This window comes from Ambystoma mexicanum, chromosome 5q (genome assembly GCF_040938575.1).
Source record: "Ambystoma mexicanum isolate Mex_15411 chromosome 5q, UKY_AmexF1_1, whole genome shotgun sequence".
Taxonomy (NCBI): domain Eukaryota; kingdom Metazoa; phylum Chordata; class Amphibia; order Caudata; family Ambystomatidae; genus Ambystoma; species Ambystoma mexicanum.
The window spans coordinates 1,012,542,124-1,012,560,909 of record NC_090933.1 but is presented as its reverse complement, the minus strand read 5'-3'; the positions used below and the strand labels follow the sequence as shown (position 1 = coordinate 1,012,560,909).

At 39.0% G+C, this 18,786-nt stretch overlaps 1 protein-coding gene across 5 annotated transcripts in view; it reads left to right on the top strand.

Annotated features, from left to right (window-relative positions):
- CSMD3 (CUB and Sushi multiple domains 3) overlaps positions 1 to 18,786 on the top strand; it is a 3,270,409-nt gene that overhangs the window by 1,184,147 nt on the left and 2,067,476 nt on the right. The window contains exon 7 of one of the 5 annotated variants that reach the window (XM_069621531.1): positions 6,508 to 6,819. The exons of the other annotated variants lie outside the window; for them this stretch is intronic. Within the exon in view, the coding sequence (XP_069477632.1) occupies positions 6,508 to 6,819 (312 nt within the window). The remainder of the gene's footprint in view (positions 1 to 6,507; positions 6,820 to 18,786) is intronic. 5 annotated transcript variants of the gene reach the window in all.

Genomic DNA, 18,786 nt, shown 5'->3' with positions numbered 1-18,786 from the left:
GCCTCCATCCCAACACTGTATGCAAATAATTATCATGTTTCACCAAAAGAACATGCCTTCCATTTAGTGCATTTGAAAAACCTTAATGCCTTACTAGACAGCCGTGAGGAGCCCACTGTCTTTTTTAAAAAAAACCTGCATTGCTTAGACTTAGAATAAGACCGTTAAACCATTTACATTAAAACACATTGTTTATCTTCCCATCACAAACCTTACAATACAATGTGACAAGTTATAATCTTTGGGAGGTTATTGTTCATTCATCATTGCACTTTGCAATCCATTGCAAATCTCGAAGCCGTTGTGCAAGTCAACTTTCAACTTCTGGTAGGGGTATCAGCTTTACTATTTATTTCTCTTAGGCATAGCTGCAGGTTTATGATCTATTAATCAGTCCTCTTTTTGAAACATTTGCAGTATTGCTTCAATAAATTGCAGTACCACCAAGATTAGCCTGAAGGACTCCCCCATGAGCATCCATAACCACCACATTGAATCTAAGGTTATGGTTGAATATTTCATATGCCCCTGCAAGTAGTTATCTTGCAGGGTGGAAAGAGCAGGACATAAGGTCACTGAGTGGAAGAGGTCATCCCTGGAAATTTGCAAAATATGCGGTGCAAAAGGTATTTAGGTATCAATTTTCTACTCAACTCCACCTCTCTTGTCATTAAAATGTTCAGTTGCACTCTAAGTAACAAGTTCCTATAATAAGGCGAAGGAAACTTTATGAGATAACGTTGGGGGGGGGGGTGTGATTTAAGCCCTTTCTTTCCGTTTCTATGCACAGTCTTAAAGTATCCAAATTTCCTAGACAAACAGTTTCCACCCAGTCTTGTTCTTGAAATCTTTTTTTTGATCTTAGTTGGATTTGGGATCAATTCATCTTTATTTAGATCACACTCAATAAGAATTGTCCCCATTTTCATCCATCAATTTAATAGAGGTTCATCCTTTGATGTGTCAATTGAATTGATTATTTCAAACAGCAATCCCTTTTCCGCTATTCTGCATTTTCTGTAGGGGGCTACTGACTTCCATAAGGCTTTTGATGCTAAGTACTGTAGTCTCAATTCATACCAGTCCAACTTGCTTACAGTCCATAAAGACTAGATCATCTGCATATAAGACCCAGGAAATGGCAGTGCCGTTGATGCCCTCACAGTTTCCTGTCATTCACCTAGGTCAGTGATGTATAAAATAAATAACATCGATGAAAGGGCAAATCGCTGCTTTAGGCCTCGGTGGATCATGATCTTTTCAGAGAGAGTGCCAGTGGCATTGAGTCTTATTTGAACTGTTTCGAGTGGGGGCTTGTGAGCACCAGGAAGGTGTGGCTACTGCGCTGGAGCCTATTTCTCTATGGTCGGTGCGTACTTGCAGCCAGTTGTAAGAACCCAAAGGGGCCACGCTATAGGCCCCTGGCGAGACGTTGCAGAGGAGATTCTTAGTGGTGGCCGCTGTACATATTTATCAAGTCGGATGGATTGTGTAGACGATCATTGGTCTTGGGTATCCATGATACTAGTCAGCTTTTATGGCACTGAATAGTGCTTCTGAATCGTAGGCAAAGCTCCAAATAACTTCTGATTCTGGGGCCTGGCAGCATTATTTGAACTGATGTCTCAGAGTACAAGGGGCAGATTTCATCCAATAAGTCTGTGGGACAATTCAACTTACTTAGTTTCATCCACAACTTTGACCTGTTAACACAGTCAAAAGCCTGTTGTAAGTCCATGAATGCAAAGTAAATGCAAGATCCCGACTTCAGAGCTTGCTGTTTTATTATCCCCAGTATGAAGAGATTTTATGACGTACCCACACCTCATACAAAGCCCATCTGGCGGGGATCCATTATTACCATACGCATGGCACAACTGGTTAGATCTCGCAGTAAAACTGAGGCAAAAAGTTTCCCCATCGAGTCTAAAAGTGTGATTGGGCGATAATTGTGATGATTTGCTCAATCACCTTCATGTTTTGCTGATAGGAAACTTGATACAAACTTGTCTTTCAATGATTACAAACGTATTCTTGAAGTGGGAGCCTGGTCCTGAAAGTGAGCTTTTTGCTAATTTGGTGTTAATCCGTCCAGCAAATTATTTTAAAAACTGTCCAGAGTGTAGGCAAAAAAGTCAGTTTGGTCCGAGGACTCACTTCATGATTCAGTGTCCATGGACTTTGGTGGACCAATCAGAGAGCTGGGTGGCATCTGCAGACATCATACAGGGGTGCTGATTGGTCAATTATGAAACATGAGGTGCGTCAAAACTTTTTTAATGGATGCCATGTTGGATTCATAAGCTCTACCTGTAGCATGTGAACATCGCAGTGAAATTAAAAAAAAGTGCATTATGCTTGTGTTACAAATGGAAGAACCTCTGTGAGATGAGGCATGGTAAGAATGGGGTGAATATGTCTAGAAAAGGCAAACAACTGGTCTTTGTATTTTGCAATGTGCATGAACAACTCCGATTTTTAAGGACATTGCTACGGTGTTCGCTAGTATGACAAATGTTGAAGGACATTGAACCATATATGTACATTTCAGGGTGTGTGGTAGACACACCATTTTTGGACAAGTTTAGTGTGGTTACATAAAAGGTGGACAGTTGTTGGGTGGTCCCAAACTTCCAAAATCCGTATAGACTTGAACGGGAAATCAATGTGCTTGCGGCTGCAGTCCAAACTGATGGATAGATTTGCATCAAACTTATGCCTTGTGCAAGAAGTGGTGGATTGTTCCAAAAATCATGCTTCAGCAAATTGTGTGTCATCCATCCCTTATTTAATTTTTTTAAAGTGCAAATGTTTAGGTACAAAACATAGTAATATCAATTTGGTGCTTGAGGCATGGTCTGTGTTCATGTTCAGTGGCAAGATTTTCTGGGCCATGCCCCAGACTATCTGGCCACTAGCCAAGAACACCAGGGACTGGCCATGGGGTTAAAGTGGGCACAGAGACTGGCCTACTGCAAAGCCCAATGTGTACTGTGTGATGATTAGTGTGGCATGCAAAACTGGAAGGCATGAACAGTGACCGACAGCCACATTATAGCTGTATAGTTTGCTTTGGGCCATGCTACAGGCCATGGTCAATGTTCGCTGTGAGTTGATTTGTGGGCAAGTCACCATTGCTGAATCTCATGGCCTGGGGTGTGTAGCCTGTGGCAATGGTCACACCTCATAGATAATGCCACATAGTCCAACAATTTGGGTATAGAGGACATTGTGCCAGACTGCAGGTCAGGCACAATCTCTACTGTAGGTTGATTTGTCTGGCCAGCAACTGCTCTGAAGCCCATAACCTCAGCATGTGTGGCCATGGGCCTTGGTCACACGATGTGTGAAGTGGCTCATTGTCCCATTATGGAATAGGAGAACATGCAGCAGGCTTGAGGCTAGCCCCAGTGGCTTTTGTGGGTGGTTTGTTGGGGCCTGGGCCATGGGTGAATCTCATGCCCCATTCATTTGCATTCCCAGCATGTATTGCTCAAAGTGACACACATCATTGTGGACTGCAAAATAGATATCACTGATGAGGCCACTGTGATGTCATCATAGATGTCCTTTGTGTTAGTCTGAGCAGTTCACGGTGGGGGCGTGAGTTATGTTTGGAAAGCTCACCATAACTGGCCAATTTTTTATTTTTTTATTTTGCGTTGCAACTTTAACATGCCTTTAACACTGCTTTTTCCATAAATGTCAAATATTTATATTGAGTAGTTTAAACATAACATCCCTACAGCAAATTTGCTCTCTCTAAATTATAAAGGTTTTTCATTAGAAACGTGTTGGTGAAAAAAAAATAATCTGATCATCAGCCCTTCAAAGCATATTACAATTCAATATCTGCTGTAAACAAACCAACTATATCACTAAATAAATTGGAAGCTGCGCTTAAATCAGTTCCCAAAAAAAATATGTATCCATTCTACAGTGCATTCTTTGCAGTCTAACATTCTTCTCAGAACTGTTCTCATTTTCAACAATAAATCATATAAATATAAACATAATACTGTTATGTAATTCACAACCCATGGCACACATCACATACTGAACGGTGTGTCAATGTAAAAGCTGTAGTGTGTACATTAGGGGACTCATAATGACATTTCAGAACGAACTTCTTAGGGGGAGCTGTGCGCTAGGCGCACTGAAATCCTGTTTCGGTTCAAAATGTGCATAAACACAAGCTCACATAAAGCAGCATTATCACAAAACTTTGTCAAACACTTTAATGATGTTAAACTTTGAAAATAAAAATAATTGTAAAGAACCCAACGACAAAAATAAAAAGCAAGGCAACTCATCTGCAAACTGCTTTGAGATACCCAATTGATTCGGTGTCATCTGTAACACGGCTGTGCACATATTAACCCGTTTACTGTCATCACATTAAATGCACATCCTAAATTGTCAAAAAAAGTAAACATGGCACCTAGTTTCATTAAAGCAATGAAATCGAGAGAGCAAATAGGATGGACGTATATCCTTGACCACACAACTATGTGAAATACAAAGCTATGAACATTTCAAATGCATCTGCACTGTAGAATACATTAAACATCTCTACATATAATGGATTGCATACTTGTATTGAAAACAGCAACTAAAGACAACTGCTCTTGATACACAAAGTCAGCATTAACTCGCATGTTGGCATGATGTATGTTGATGGTTTTATTAGGAAACATGTATGATGTTCTCCCTAGGAGCAGGTGTTCACTACAGAGTTATCAAGCATTTTCAAAAAACGGGAATAGTTAAGGGTTACACTGCAAAGGATTGCATTTTTTTTGGTATTAAATGGTTGGTATATTGGGATGCCTAGCACGCTGCTCTCGCAGAAAAAAAAAAAAAAAAAAACAACAAATGAGATGGAAAGGTAATTTTAAATATTCAAAGCATGAATCAAACAATGGATCTCTTGATTCCATATGACAGTATCACTGTTCAAACGTGCCTGTGAGGTTATGTTGTCCTGCACACAAAAAACCCTTCCACAACATATTATATTCTAAACTCTTCTAAACTATTAAAAACTCCAGTTCTAGAATATTCGAGGAAGGTGCATAATACATTTCCTTAAGAATTGTCTTCAGGGTGCACATATGGGTTAATGTGTGCCTCTGATGTAATTTTCTTTGGCGACCTTATTGCTGGATACCGGTAAAGCATATACACAAATTATCAAAAAAAGCGAATGATCTTTAGTGGAAAAACTAATTGCAATGTCGCAGGGTAACATGTCAAGCAATTACATTTCTTTTTTTAAATCATTCAATCAATCCATATCAATCTACACATTTGTTTCAGAAACCATCTTGCTTTGGTTTGTCTTGAGGACTCATGCAATTATACATCTGTGTCTTACAATGGCCTAAAAAACCTACTGTGACTATTTTACTTATTGCAGTCACCCTGACCAAACAATCTCTAGAATCCATGTATACATGCTTTTTTAGTAGATCACATGAATAGCCTTATTTAAATTCAAGTGATCAAGACAACTCCTCTTCAAAGACAACACACTGAATGCCTCATTTAAATGTTATCCGTACCTCAGAACATATTGTCCCCTTTATATAATTATGTTGGATGATATTTATAGATTCCGGTATTACATGAATGTTCTTCTTACATTTGGATCAAGAGAAATATAAATCCCCATTTATCTTGAAATAAGGCACTCATTGGAGACAAGCATATCCTCTTCACTTCAGGATAACTTAAAAGGCATGCTCCCTTCTTGGCCAATCAGCAGTTTTCCATACATTGAAATAAGTATACAAAACTCATAATTTGTGATGTCATTAAAATGTCCGCAAGGTCATTATTAAATTGTGACACAGTTATTATGCAGCAGGCAGTTCAGCTCCATGTATCTTTCTCCCTTGTTATTGACAAAAAAAAAAAAAAAACATTCCTTTTCAGGTCATATAGAACATTAGCCAAATTAAATGTTATATGATTAATGCAGAAGTCAGGCTTTATTATTAGGTAATATTGTAATAGATTTGTATTTTATTGTCTAATTATTTTAACACATCAATTGGAAGATCAAATAGACATGTACACTGTCATTTAGAGGACCCAACATACTATTGAATAATGCTGGACACATTCAGAAATCTTGCTTAATATAATGACACACCTTAAAGAAAACGATAAAAGTAGACAGACTGCAGCATTGTAAACATAGAAATATATGCCATGTGTGATGTTAACATGTGTGTAGTGTGTAGTGACTATGTCTGTGTGATGCATTTCAAGAAACAAATACATATGTCATATAACTTATTTTAAGATGGACATTTTTTAGTTTATTAAACAAAGTTTTTAAAAATGTAGACTTTTCAATGTTTAACACTGATAAATGTTTTGTGTAGCTTCATGTTAGTATATTTAGAATGGTGTACTTTTAGAATGATCTTGTACAGTAAACTAAATATCCTAAAATGCAAAAGAAAAAGTTAGCATCCAGTGCCACTATGTGTTCCACAGGTTCCTCCACATTGGCCCAAACTGCCTCAACTGGTGAGTTAGAGGAACATATTGCGACTACTACCAGTGCGATCACACTTGCTGGCACATCTGCTGATGTTACTGCACCAAGTGTTGTTGCTGTGTCCATCCAAAGACTCCTTGAAGACAACCAAACACACGTTATGCATCTTGAAGAATCGGTTCTGGAATCCAGCAAATCAAAGGACCTGCTTTTAATTCCTTCAACAAAATTGCAAAGTACCAGAAGATCGCCACAGCATGATGTACTGGTAGAGCGAACTAAAGAACAATCAAGGGTTCCTCATAGAGGTATTGAACATTATTTTACTTGTGACCATTTTCCAAATCTAAATGATCTCATAGTGGAAATCCTGGTCACTCATCATTTTGTCTCTTCATGAAAAGTTGTAATTGTAGAATAAATGTGAGGAATTGTCCTTTCATCAATGTCTCTATTCATGGTTAGCGTTACCTGTACACATAGACTAATATGTGTACCATATGCAATGTCCCTCTGGTTTTTTGTAGCCATTTACTCTATTAAATGCATTTCCTATTTTCAACATAGTTGGCAATTCATAGCTCTCACATATGCAAATACTGTATGTTTCCAGTAACATACAACATTTTTATCAAGTATCTGTTTATTTTATTCTTTGCTTACTACAGTATTTACAGTATTTTGAGCAGGCTAGCTCAAGTGCCATATTGCCCCACATGTTTGCGGAAAGCAGCCAAACTCACTTTACATCAAATGTCATCTTTTATTTGGCTATATGTGATACACGACTTGCACATTTGAACTACAAATAAGTGAGACAGAACACAATCGTAATACATGTGTGCAATATCGTTTGCATCTATGATAACATATTTAAGCAGTAAGGAAACATACATGGAACATTATGAAATCTTGAAATGTGTGGCCCCAGGAGTATAACTGAGCATTGTGAGTTTGCAATTGAAAATGAGAGAAGGTGTACATTAGTTGGAGGGATAATTCCTAAGAGTGTCTGTATTGAGTAGTTTCATTGATCTGTACGTCCAAAGGGCCTTTCTAGAAGTTGGACCTAGAGGATTTTTTACTGAAACGTAACCTGCCAAGAATCCATACAACTGTATTTTTTGTGAGAATACACGTAGTTCACATGATATACTAGAAGGCATGATGCTACCAAAATCCTTCAAACATTTTGCACTGGGCCTACTAATAAACAATAACATCACACAACTATTTAGCTTTCTAAAAATGGGTTGCCTCAAAATAATGCTTAGTTTTAGGATGCAAAGTTTCTCAGCATTATATTAGCAAATGTAATCAGTTCTAAATTTGAAAAAAAACAATATAAAAACCAGCGTCCATATGCCCAAGTGTTAATAAAAACACATAGGGCCTCATTCCGAGCTTGCCGGTACAGATACAACAGTACCGGTAAGCTTACTGGTATTGTTGTATCCGGACCGGCAAACTCTGAGTTCTGCTCGCGGGTGCCTTTCATTCTACCAGGTCTGACCTGGCGGAATGAAAGGCACCCACGAGCACAGCATGCCTGCATAACCAGCAACGTTATGATCGGTGCCAGTGCTACAGGCATCCCCATTCCCATTGAGCCCTATGGTGCTCAAATGGGAATGGGGATCACCCAATTCTGTCACCCGCAAAAGGGCAATTATCGGGTCCGGCGGGACCGGAATAGACCAGTAATTGGCCTTTCGTGGATGCCAGACTTTCTTGCAAGTTTGGAGGTAGCTTTGCCAGTTTTACTGGCAAGGCTACCTCCAACCTTGTAATGAGGCCCATAGAAATTCAGAGTTTGACATTTATGATGACAATTACAAAAAGATGACTTATTGGAATAAACATATAGAATCGATTTTTGTATGCTTGGGCTATGGGTGAGGGTTTGCAGGTGAGGTAGTAGATGTTTATTGTATTCCCCAATTTTAAAATAAAAACGTTAATTTGAGGGGGAGTTCAGACTTCTTCATTAAGGGGATAATAAGGGGCAAAGGTACGAGTACCACAATTATATTGTCCCCTCCATCAGAATTAATCTCTATTTCTTAATCTGTTTTACTGTAAAGGTATTAAACAATATATGTGAAAACAATGTGATTTAAAATTTAATGAAAAGAATAAATTGGTTGATTACAATTTCACATTTTTCCAATAATGTAGATTGTAAACACACACACAAACTTCATTGTAACTGAAGTGACACAATTATGTAATTTCTTCCACTCATTCTGAATTACGGTTTTACTTGAAAACCAGTCATAACATTTGCTTCCACGTGATCTTTGAAACGTGCATGCGTGTGTGTGAGTGTGTGTGTATTTGTGTGTGTGTGTGTATGTGTGTGCAGCCCTTTCAAGGGATTCATATTCTTGTTGATTTGAAAAAGGAAATGCTTATTTTTATATGTCATGTGTCCACGTTCTCTTTGAAACGTGCATGCATGTGTGTGTGTGTGTGTTTGTGTGAGTGTGTGTGTGTTTGTGTGTGTGTATGTGTGTGCGGCCCTTTCAAGTGATTCATATTCTTGTTGACTTCAAAAAGGAAATGCTTATTTTTATATGTCATGTGTCATTAGTTTAATTAATTTGGTAGCAAACCTTCCTGAAGATGGAGATTTGAAGTTTGCAAATTAAAAAAAAAAACATATTCCTCTCATCATATCTCAAGTTATCATTATTTGACATGACAGATTTTAGAAATGCAATCATAAAATTATTTTGACAATCAACTATTGAGTATAAATCTTTTGGGACTGGTTAATATACCGAACACAGATGTTATAATCATAGATACGACAAGGAAGGGTCAGAGTCTGTAGTAAACATTTGGTGGGATTTACCTCTTGAAAATTGACGGTCATCTTTTGTAGATTATCCAGTTGGGTCCAGGTTCCATGGGCGTGGCCATAAAATAATGATCACATGGAACCATTGATAATTATGTTCAAATTGCTAGCTAATTATTACATTTAAATGTGTTTGAAATGAATCACAATGTTCTGCATGCGGGTATTTTGGGGGATTCTATTTACACCATACAATACTTTTGGGATGGGAACATGACAACCTCAACATATTTTGAGATATGTTGAAATGTGATATAAATGGTGTTGTAGTGAACTTAAACTTTCTTCAAAGGGCTGATTGTTTGCTTTTCTGAGCTCACCTAGATAAGATGCATTGGATCTTGTTTGCAATCCTACTTCCGCTTGAATATAGCTATTGGCATTGGGAACAATAATAAACATTTGACACAGTTCACTACATCGGTCATGGTGAAAGCACCAACTCAGAAAATATCCAAAGCCACGTTTGATGATCTTTAAGTCTTGTTTTACTAATTGCATTTAAAGTCCTCATGCCAATGCTGTGGTTTTGATTCAGACTGGTTTTCTGACATGCCAAGCATACACATGATGATGGTGACATCGTTTGGCAAGGCATAACCTACAAGCAAATCTCGGACATACTTAATGTTGGATAGTGATTAAAGTGCCAATGATATCTCACACACCACACAATATATCATTCAATTTAAATGAGCTGGATTTTGAGCTGGATTTTGAAGTGGCTGATGATAAATCACAAATTGACACTTTTACTGAAGCATATTACTCCAAATAGTCTGGCATCTTACAGTCCTATCTGCCTCCTATATTCAACCTTTAACATTTTGGGCTGAGCTATGTTGACCAAATTGGAACTTTGGGTCGACACCAGCTGCATTCTGTGAACTGTATAGTTAGACTTTCTGTACCTGCTGATAACTAATACATTATATCTAAAAGAGGAATCCATATTCTGGCCTTCAGGGACCTGAGTACCCCCTTTGATAAGGTAAACTGCCAGAGGTTATGGCAAGTGATCTGGTCCTTTGAGTGTCCACCTGTCCCAGTAAATCTGTCACTGAGTGTCCATCTTGATACAAAACCATGTTTGAGGATTGAGGGCAATGAACAATGTATGGAGATGTTTTCTGTAGATACAGGTGTACAACAAGGCTGTGTATTGGGTCCCCTCTTGTTTTCCATCTATATTAATCAAACTTTGGTGCAGACAGAGGCCAGTGATCCAAAAATTGGCAATACTGCTCTTGCAGTTCTGACTTATGCCGACAATACATTCCTAATTGCATGTACATTGCATATTCTCCACTGGATAATCATGACCTATGCAGCTTAATGAATGATCTTGATAATCAAATTAAGGCTGGGAAATCGGCAGTTATGATCTGCCAGGTGGGAAGGAGCCACTTAAAATGCCAGCTATGCATAAGAACAACAGGGCTATTCTGTTAGTCAAAGAATTTGATTACTTAGGCGTTTGTTTTACTTATAAGCTGTTTGGGGTACCACCTATTTTGAAGGGGCTGCAGCTTTCTTTATTAGAATGTCAAATGGTCCTCATTCCAATCACAAGTGATCACAACTCCGAAAAAGCCACCCTCAACGCCATGTACCTCTCCATCCAAGAACAGATGGCTTGGCACGGGTTATTTCTAAATGACGATAAGACCAAGCTGCTCATCATCACCTCTCAACACAGAATCGCCAAACTAAACAACCTCTACAAGTTCTTCATCATAGATGCACACACCATTAAAGATTCTAAAGAGGTAAAACTGCTTGGTTTCTACTTAGACTCCTCACTCAACCTCAATAAACAAATAAATGCCACAACTTCTGCCACCTCAAACATGTGCAAACTCATCAGTGCTTGGAGGGAATTCCTATCACTGGACTGTTGTCTTACTTTAGCCAGGGCCTTAGTCCTTACGCGCCTTGACTAGTGCCACGCTTTGTATCCCGGCACTAAGATCCAGAATATCCTGAAGTTACAGGTCCTCCAAAACAATGTTCTCAGAGCACCGCTCAACGTCCTCAGATTAGCACACATCTTAGCCATTAGACACCAATAACACTGGCTATCAGTACAGGAATGTATCATGTTCAAATCACTCACTCTAACCCACAAATGTGTTCACCAGATGGCCCCAGCCTACCTGTCTGACAGTATAACCCTGACTAAATATTCTAGACCAACTAGAACAGTCTATTAGCACCGCCTCGCCACTCCTAGGTTCAAGCTCCAAAATACAGGTGGCAACAGCTTCCCCACTTTTACCAGCAAACTCTCAAACTCACTGTGGGATCCCACTCAGAGCTCAGGAATCATTTTCAATCTTCCGGAAACACCTCAAAACTCACCTCTTTACTCAAAGCCTAAGTAACTAAGTATGCCTATTAGACCATCTCGTCATCACCCCCATTTTGCTCTTCACTGAATCGCAGTTCTCTGTATGTTTTTATGCTCATGTTATCTAACTGTATTGTCATCATCTTTCACTATGTCCTGCTTGTGTAACAACTGTAACGTCTACATTCTGTTTGAAAACACCCTGATGCCTTTCGGCTTGGTGCGCTATATAAGCCTCACATTAAATAAATAAAAGCACAACCAATTGACTTGATTAAAAATGTGTACTACAGTAAAGCGGTGTTGCTGGCCAAATACAAGGAGTCTCTATGGGGCTATGTCAGACCAAAAGATACAGTAATGGCAGAGAACACATTTTTCAGTTCACTCTTTGTACTGCCATGGTCAGATCCTAATTTTGGTATGCATATGGAATTAGGTTTTCCACTCTTAGAAGATGACATAATGGCTCAACCAATCCAGCATTGCCTATTTATTTGGACCAATCCAAAGGCTGGCCTAAAACAACTAATACTAACAGAGTTATTAGCCAAACTTAGGGCACTGAACATCTCATGGCTGTGTTATGTTAAAACCGGCCTTGATAACCTGAATGCACCTCAGCACTTTTTGAATTCCTATAACCCGCCCCTGCCAGTGGCAAGGCAAATTCAATGTTTGCTTCCCAGGCATGCAACCGAGTGGAGGAAAGCGTTGGAACGTATTAAAGCATCCAATCAGAAGTTGGCAATCACTTCTGGAGCTTCTATCCAAAGAGGTCATGTGTGGGATAATGCCTCTAACAAGAGGAATATTATCTCTACAGCAAGATTTAATTGTCTCCTGCTCAGAGCTAACTCCTCAACATTGTCAGGTGATGACAATGGGAAATATTGTGTCTTCTGCCAAACATCGGTATAGGACATCCTGCACTTTATTCTCCTTTGCCCAGGCTATACCACAAATAGAGAAAAAAAAGCCCACTATTACGTGAATTGCACTTCACCCAATGCCACCCAGTCTTGAGGTACCTGCTACGGGCTAATTCACCTAGGTCTAGTCCGGTGTTATTGTTGTATTTGAAGCCGGCTCCAATTAGAAGGGCATTTGTAATGGCTATATACGTTTTTTTTATTTTTATTTATTCGTTTTTTGTTTTGTAATTCCTGCCATTATAAGCTATACAGTATCTAGTTTAAATCTGAACTAACAACCTGTGTACAATTGATGGGTTATCACTTATAGGAATTGTAACTGTATCTTCTCATGTTTTATTCTTATTGATATTAGTGCATTTACTATGTTTGGAAGAATGTCTTGCTCTTTGGGTTGCTTGTTTTAAGGGCATTTATTCCGAAATAAACATATAATCATTAATTATTCCAAGGAGGAGGTGGTGAGTGTGCATGTAGCATTCACAAGGTCCTGGGACTGACTCAAGGACTTTTTCAATTGCTTTTCGTGAGAACATCAAATGTCCTCAGAGCAGAATGTAAAACCAAGAGTGCTCAGGAAAGCTTCTCAGATCATACAGGGATGTTTAAGGCCAGTGTGGTTTCAAAGCATGCACCTTTTGGAGAGTGAGAGCTGCATTGCATGGGTCCTGGTTGTACAACATGCTTTGTTTGATTCTGTAATGTCCTTTCGTCAGATTCTACATTGTAATATAGTGTTTAATTCTGAAGGTTGTGGTAATATTGATCATTCTACACATATTCATTTTAGTTAGTTTTATGTTCTATGAATCCCGCAAGCCATCTTCCTAAGGAACTGTGCCTTTGCTTGCCTATGCAACATGTATGTTTCCAGAAGTCTGATGCTGTTACAGTGGTAATAAGATCGGCCTTGTGAAAAAGATGACTGCCAAATGGGTGCAACCCTTCAATTCCTGCCGAGTTTTTCGACCTATTTACTTTGTGACTTTAAATAGACTAATCAGAACTTGTATGTTGATGGAGCATTATCACAGCCATATCCTCTTCCCACAAGATGCTTGCTGTTGTCTTTTTTAACTTGCTTTGTTCGATCTCTTAGTTTATTAAGTGAGCAATCAGGAGCTAAGGTCAAAGTACAGATCATGGAAAGTGAAATACCCAGGTATACTAAATTTGCAGACTGTTTCCATTCTGTAGACATCTTCCAGTGTGAATTTACAAGTAATTGTGACAAGATTATTTTCGTCCAGAGGTGACAAGAAATACAATTAAGAATGGTTACTTGCATATTTTTGAGAAAATATGAATCGAGGTGGACATTTCAGGCTTATCATTGACTTTTCCCAAGCTGCTCAAAGGCAGAGGGAGAATACAATAATGACTTACAAAATCCAGTGCTATTTGCTTGCTTTGGTTCAGGCAGATTTTTGGTTCTGGTGCCACAATGAACATCTTGCTGTCCCTCTTTCTCCATCTCTCTGCCCTCCTCATCTCTCCTTCTCTCTATCTCCCAATCTCTAGATCCCTGGTTCTCTGTGTCTCTCTCTCTCTCTCCCTCTCTCTCTCTCTCTCTCTCTCTCTCTATATATATATATATATATATATATACAGTGAACAAAGTTTGTTAAGGGGACATTATGGCTACAAGTAAAACCCAAAAACCTCAGAAATTCTCCAGTTATGGGACGTTATGGTTACAAGTAAAACCTACATACTTCGGAAATTCTCCATTCTGTAAGCTAAGCAACCATAATGCACACCACCACCGTGCACGGCTAAGACTAACCACAAAAAACATCAAATATAAATGCACAAATATCATTGATGACATCACATAACTAGGCCACTTGTTTTTGTTCACTCACAAACCTATGTCAGGTGTTTTTGTTCACTGACGGTCAGAATATGAATATTCGAAAGGTGCTATATATCTAGACGATACCCTTGTCATATGTTCTTAAAGTACTTTCTTTAGGGTTTGGTCTCAGTTCATGGTGCCTGGCAGGCCTCAAACATACATTTAATTTGTATACATGAAATTTACTTTTAATGTTATTGAAATGTTCTAGTGATGTTTCTTTCTTCCTTACTTTAGTTTGCTGATATTTGCCTCTGATTTGTAGGCATTGTGTGTCTTCATATGTAGTATTTGTACTAACACAACTGTTTAGTTAGTCTTAACTTATTAGCTATTTATTCCATATTTAACATTACTGAACACTCTGATAAGGTAGCATTCATTATTTTACCATCCAAAATTACCAGATTAAAAATATTTTACTTCTATGGTGCATGCTGTGGCCATTGCCTATGTGTATGTATAATTGAGCAGAACCATCTCCGGTTCCGGCAGCATCTCAGGACCTTCCTCTTTGCTTCTTCCTTCTCTCTTCCTCTCCCCTGCTGATCTCCGGTCTGTTACTGCACTGGTCACCAGGCTACCCTCTGATTTTTGGGCCCAGGTTCCCTGCCCACCCAGTTGCACACCCGCACTGCCCCCTGGCAACCCTAGAACTTGGGGTCATATCTGCAACCCTACAGTCCCCTTACCTGCACTTATTGGACACCTGGTGTCTGCACTTAACCCTTGCACTTCCAGCTTCTGGCGGCACTACTTGTTATTTGATCCCATGTATGGCACTTGCCTTTCCTGCCCTCCCCTGGCACTCTTCCCCTCCCCTCTCCCTCCACTGCACTTGTGCAATCTCAATGTCACTGGACCTAGTAAGATCGTATATCTCTGTCTTCCCTCTGCCCCCCTCCCTTGCCTTGTTGCTCCTTGAAACACTTGTGTATAGATGTGTTATAAATGCCATATCATATCATGTCATATCATTAGGTTTCTGTATTAACAACAACAATTAAATATAATGTTTTGTTTAGATGAGTACATTATTTAATAAAATAAGTAGTTCATGATAGGTCTCCCGATAACCCCTGACATCTTGTTACAAACACAACCCCTTGTAGGGACTTTTAATCAAAATTAATTTCATATGTGATGTCATCAGTGATGTCATCAATGACATTGGCAATGTCATGTTGATGTCCTGGGTGTTGGTCTTAGCAGTGCACGGTGGTGTTATGAGTTATGGTTACTTAGCTTATCATAACTGGCACATTTCTGGGGTTTTCGGTTTTACTTGAAACCATAACATCCCTTTAGCTAAGTTTTTTCACTGAATTTCATAGGTTTTTATTAGTTCAGTGTCCATTATACCCTCATAATGTGACCAATGGCCAGTGCTCATGGCTTGCTACCATGGCTAGTCTTGACAATCCATGGGGCATGGGCTTCAGCCAGGCGACATTCCCCAATAGGAAAATCCGAGTAGATACTTGTTCTTGACGAGAGCCAGGCCCAATGCCCAGTCAGCAAAGTTGCATCACTATTTTTTGTACTTAATTTTTGACACTTTGAAAAAAGTAAAACACAGGACAGATTTGCAAAAGCATACATTCATGTCGTTGCTGACGCTCCTTGCGCAAGTTTGCTGCAATCCCGTCCAGCACTATGGGCTTCAGCCGCAAGCAGATGTTGCTTTCCCATTTAAACCTAGGGCTTCTGCCATGCTCTATGCCCCAATAAGTAAATCCCTTAGAGTAGGCATTTGTCCTTGCCGAGGGCCAGGCTCACTGTCAATTCACCAAAGGTATATCACAATTTGTTGTACTTACATTTTGACACTTTAGAAAAATCCAACAAAAGACAGATTTGTAAAAGCATGCTTTCAGGTCCTTGCTGATGCTTTGCGCACATGTTTGTTGTAATCAAGTCCAGCACTTCAGGCTATACACACAAGCAGAATTGTTGTTAGCATTCGAATTTATGGCTTCAGCCATGCTGCATGCCCCAATAAACAAATCAAGAGTACATGTTTGTTCTTGCTCAGGGCCAGGCCCATTACCCAGGCACCAAAGTTATATCACAATTTTTTGTACTTCCATTTTTACACTTTAGAAAAAATAAACCAACGGTCAAATTCACAAAACCATGCTTTTAGGTCCTTGCTGATGTACCTTACAAATGTTTGCTGCAATCCTGTTCTGCACTTCAGGATTTTGAAAAATCTTACCACTCAGCCCATCCCTGTTGGCCCTGCCCACTTTGACCCCAGTGCCGGTCCTTCATGGTGATGGCCAGTAGCCAGATTATCCCTGTCATGGCATTTGGCTATGACATGGATAATCTGGCCACTGCCCATGGCCACAGACTACACCTCAGTAACTAAAGGTATATCACTATTTTTCGTACCTACATTATGACACTTTTAAAAAAAATTAAATATGAACACATTTGCAAGACCATGCTTTTGGGTCCTTGCCAACACTCCTTGCACAAGTTTGCTGAAAATCCGACCATGTTTTATTTTTTGAAATTGTCAAAATGTATGCACATAAAATAGACATATAACTAGGAAAAATCCATTCAGACTTTACACAAACATTCAAAGTTGGGTCTATAATCTTTCTGAAAACATTTGTGCAGATTTGTCAAACAGCAAGAAAGTTTGAAGTCTTTTGAAATGTTCAACCCCTCCTCTAATTGTGCACCCTTCGACAAAATCCCACCAAACTCTGAAAAACATTCCAATCTTAGTCTAAAATCTTTTTGCAAACTTTTGTACAGATTTGACAAACAGCACTGAATGTTTAATCCTTTCAAATATTTTGGGACCCCCCCACTCTAATTTTACCCCTCTTGACAAAACAGCACCATCCTTTGCCAAACCATTCAGTGTCAGATGTAAAATTATATTGCAAAATGTAATGCAGACTCATTGAGTGGCGCCAAAGGTAGAAGCCATCCAAAAACTGCTTTTCATCAACTCTGTAATGCAGAAATATTCATGGATGTCCCCAAACATCTGAGAAGTTTGCAGACTTTGTACCAGACAAACCACCCCATTGCTGGCTAGTTATGGCAATGTTCCATCCCATCCTCATCACCCCTCATCTCCCCAGAGATTGTTTCATTAGTTTGACAAGTGCAATGTAGTGCTTTTTAATATGATTTGACTGCGGTGTCGTGGTCTATGGGTGCAGTTTGTTACTCCAACAGGGCGCCCGTTTCAAAGGTTTTGATGCACCTCACATTTTTAATTGAACGATCAGCAGGCATGTATAATGTCAGCAAACATCACACCCCACTCTGCAGACTCGAAGTCAGGAAATGAGTCTGTGGACCGGACCCAGATATCACTATTTATTTTTCCTTCATTTTTGCCTATATTTTATTTTTAAATAACTGGCTAGGTTTACACAACATTTGCAAAAGCAATCTTTCAGGACCGAACTGCCACTCCTTGCGCAAGTTAGATGCAAATTCGTCCAGCTGTTTTGATTGTAGATCCAAGCTACTTTTATTTTCTATAGTGTCTATGAGTATTTCCAAATCATTCCGAGGTGCTCATATAAAGTTTTTGCGAGGTTTCGTGAAGATTTGTTGAGTAGTGACAAAGGTATAAGCCACCCAAAAATTGTTCTTTCTATGAGTTGAGCAACTTAACCATAACTACAGGGTCTATACCGCAGGCCCTGTAATATATCCTTTATTAAGGGGATATTATCCATACTGCAGAATGCCTTGTGAGCACATGCATGTTCCACATAGCATTGTATTGTTCTACATAATTTACAAGCAGAAATGTGCTTGTAACCAACAGTGAATAAGAAATGCAATCAATAGTATCGGCAGAGGGTATTTTGAATATTAAAATCTTCTTAATACACTCACAATTGTTCAGTAAATATTGTTGTGCGGCATTTGCAAATAAAAACAGTTTTATACATCACATGTAGCTATATATATATTTACTGAAAAAACGTTAGTTAAAGCTTAGTTAGGTTGACCAGATTTGTCGCAATACAATCCTTGAAATTAATTGGATGTGGGAAGTCATGCCCGGCTTAACTGAGCGCTCTCCCATTGATGTCTGCCATGATGCCATTTTGTATGCAATTGTGAATTTCTTCTTTTATAATATGTATTTACTTATGGGCTTTGCAGCAGGAACGTGCCGAATTAAGCCAGTAATGACTTCCTACATCTGCTGAATTTCATGTGTTTTGTTCGGATAAATCTGGTCAACTTAACTAAACTTTAACTAAAATGTTTCAATGAATT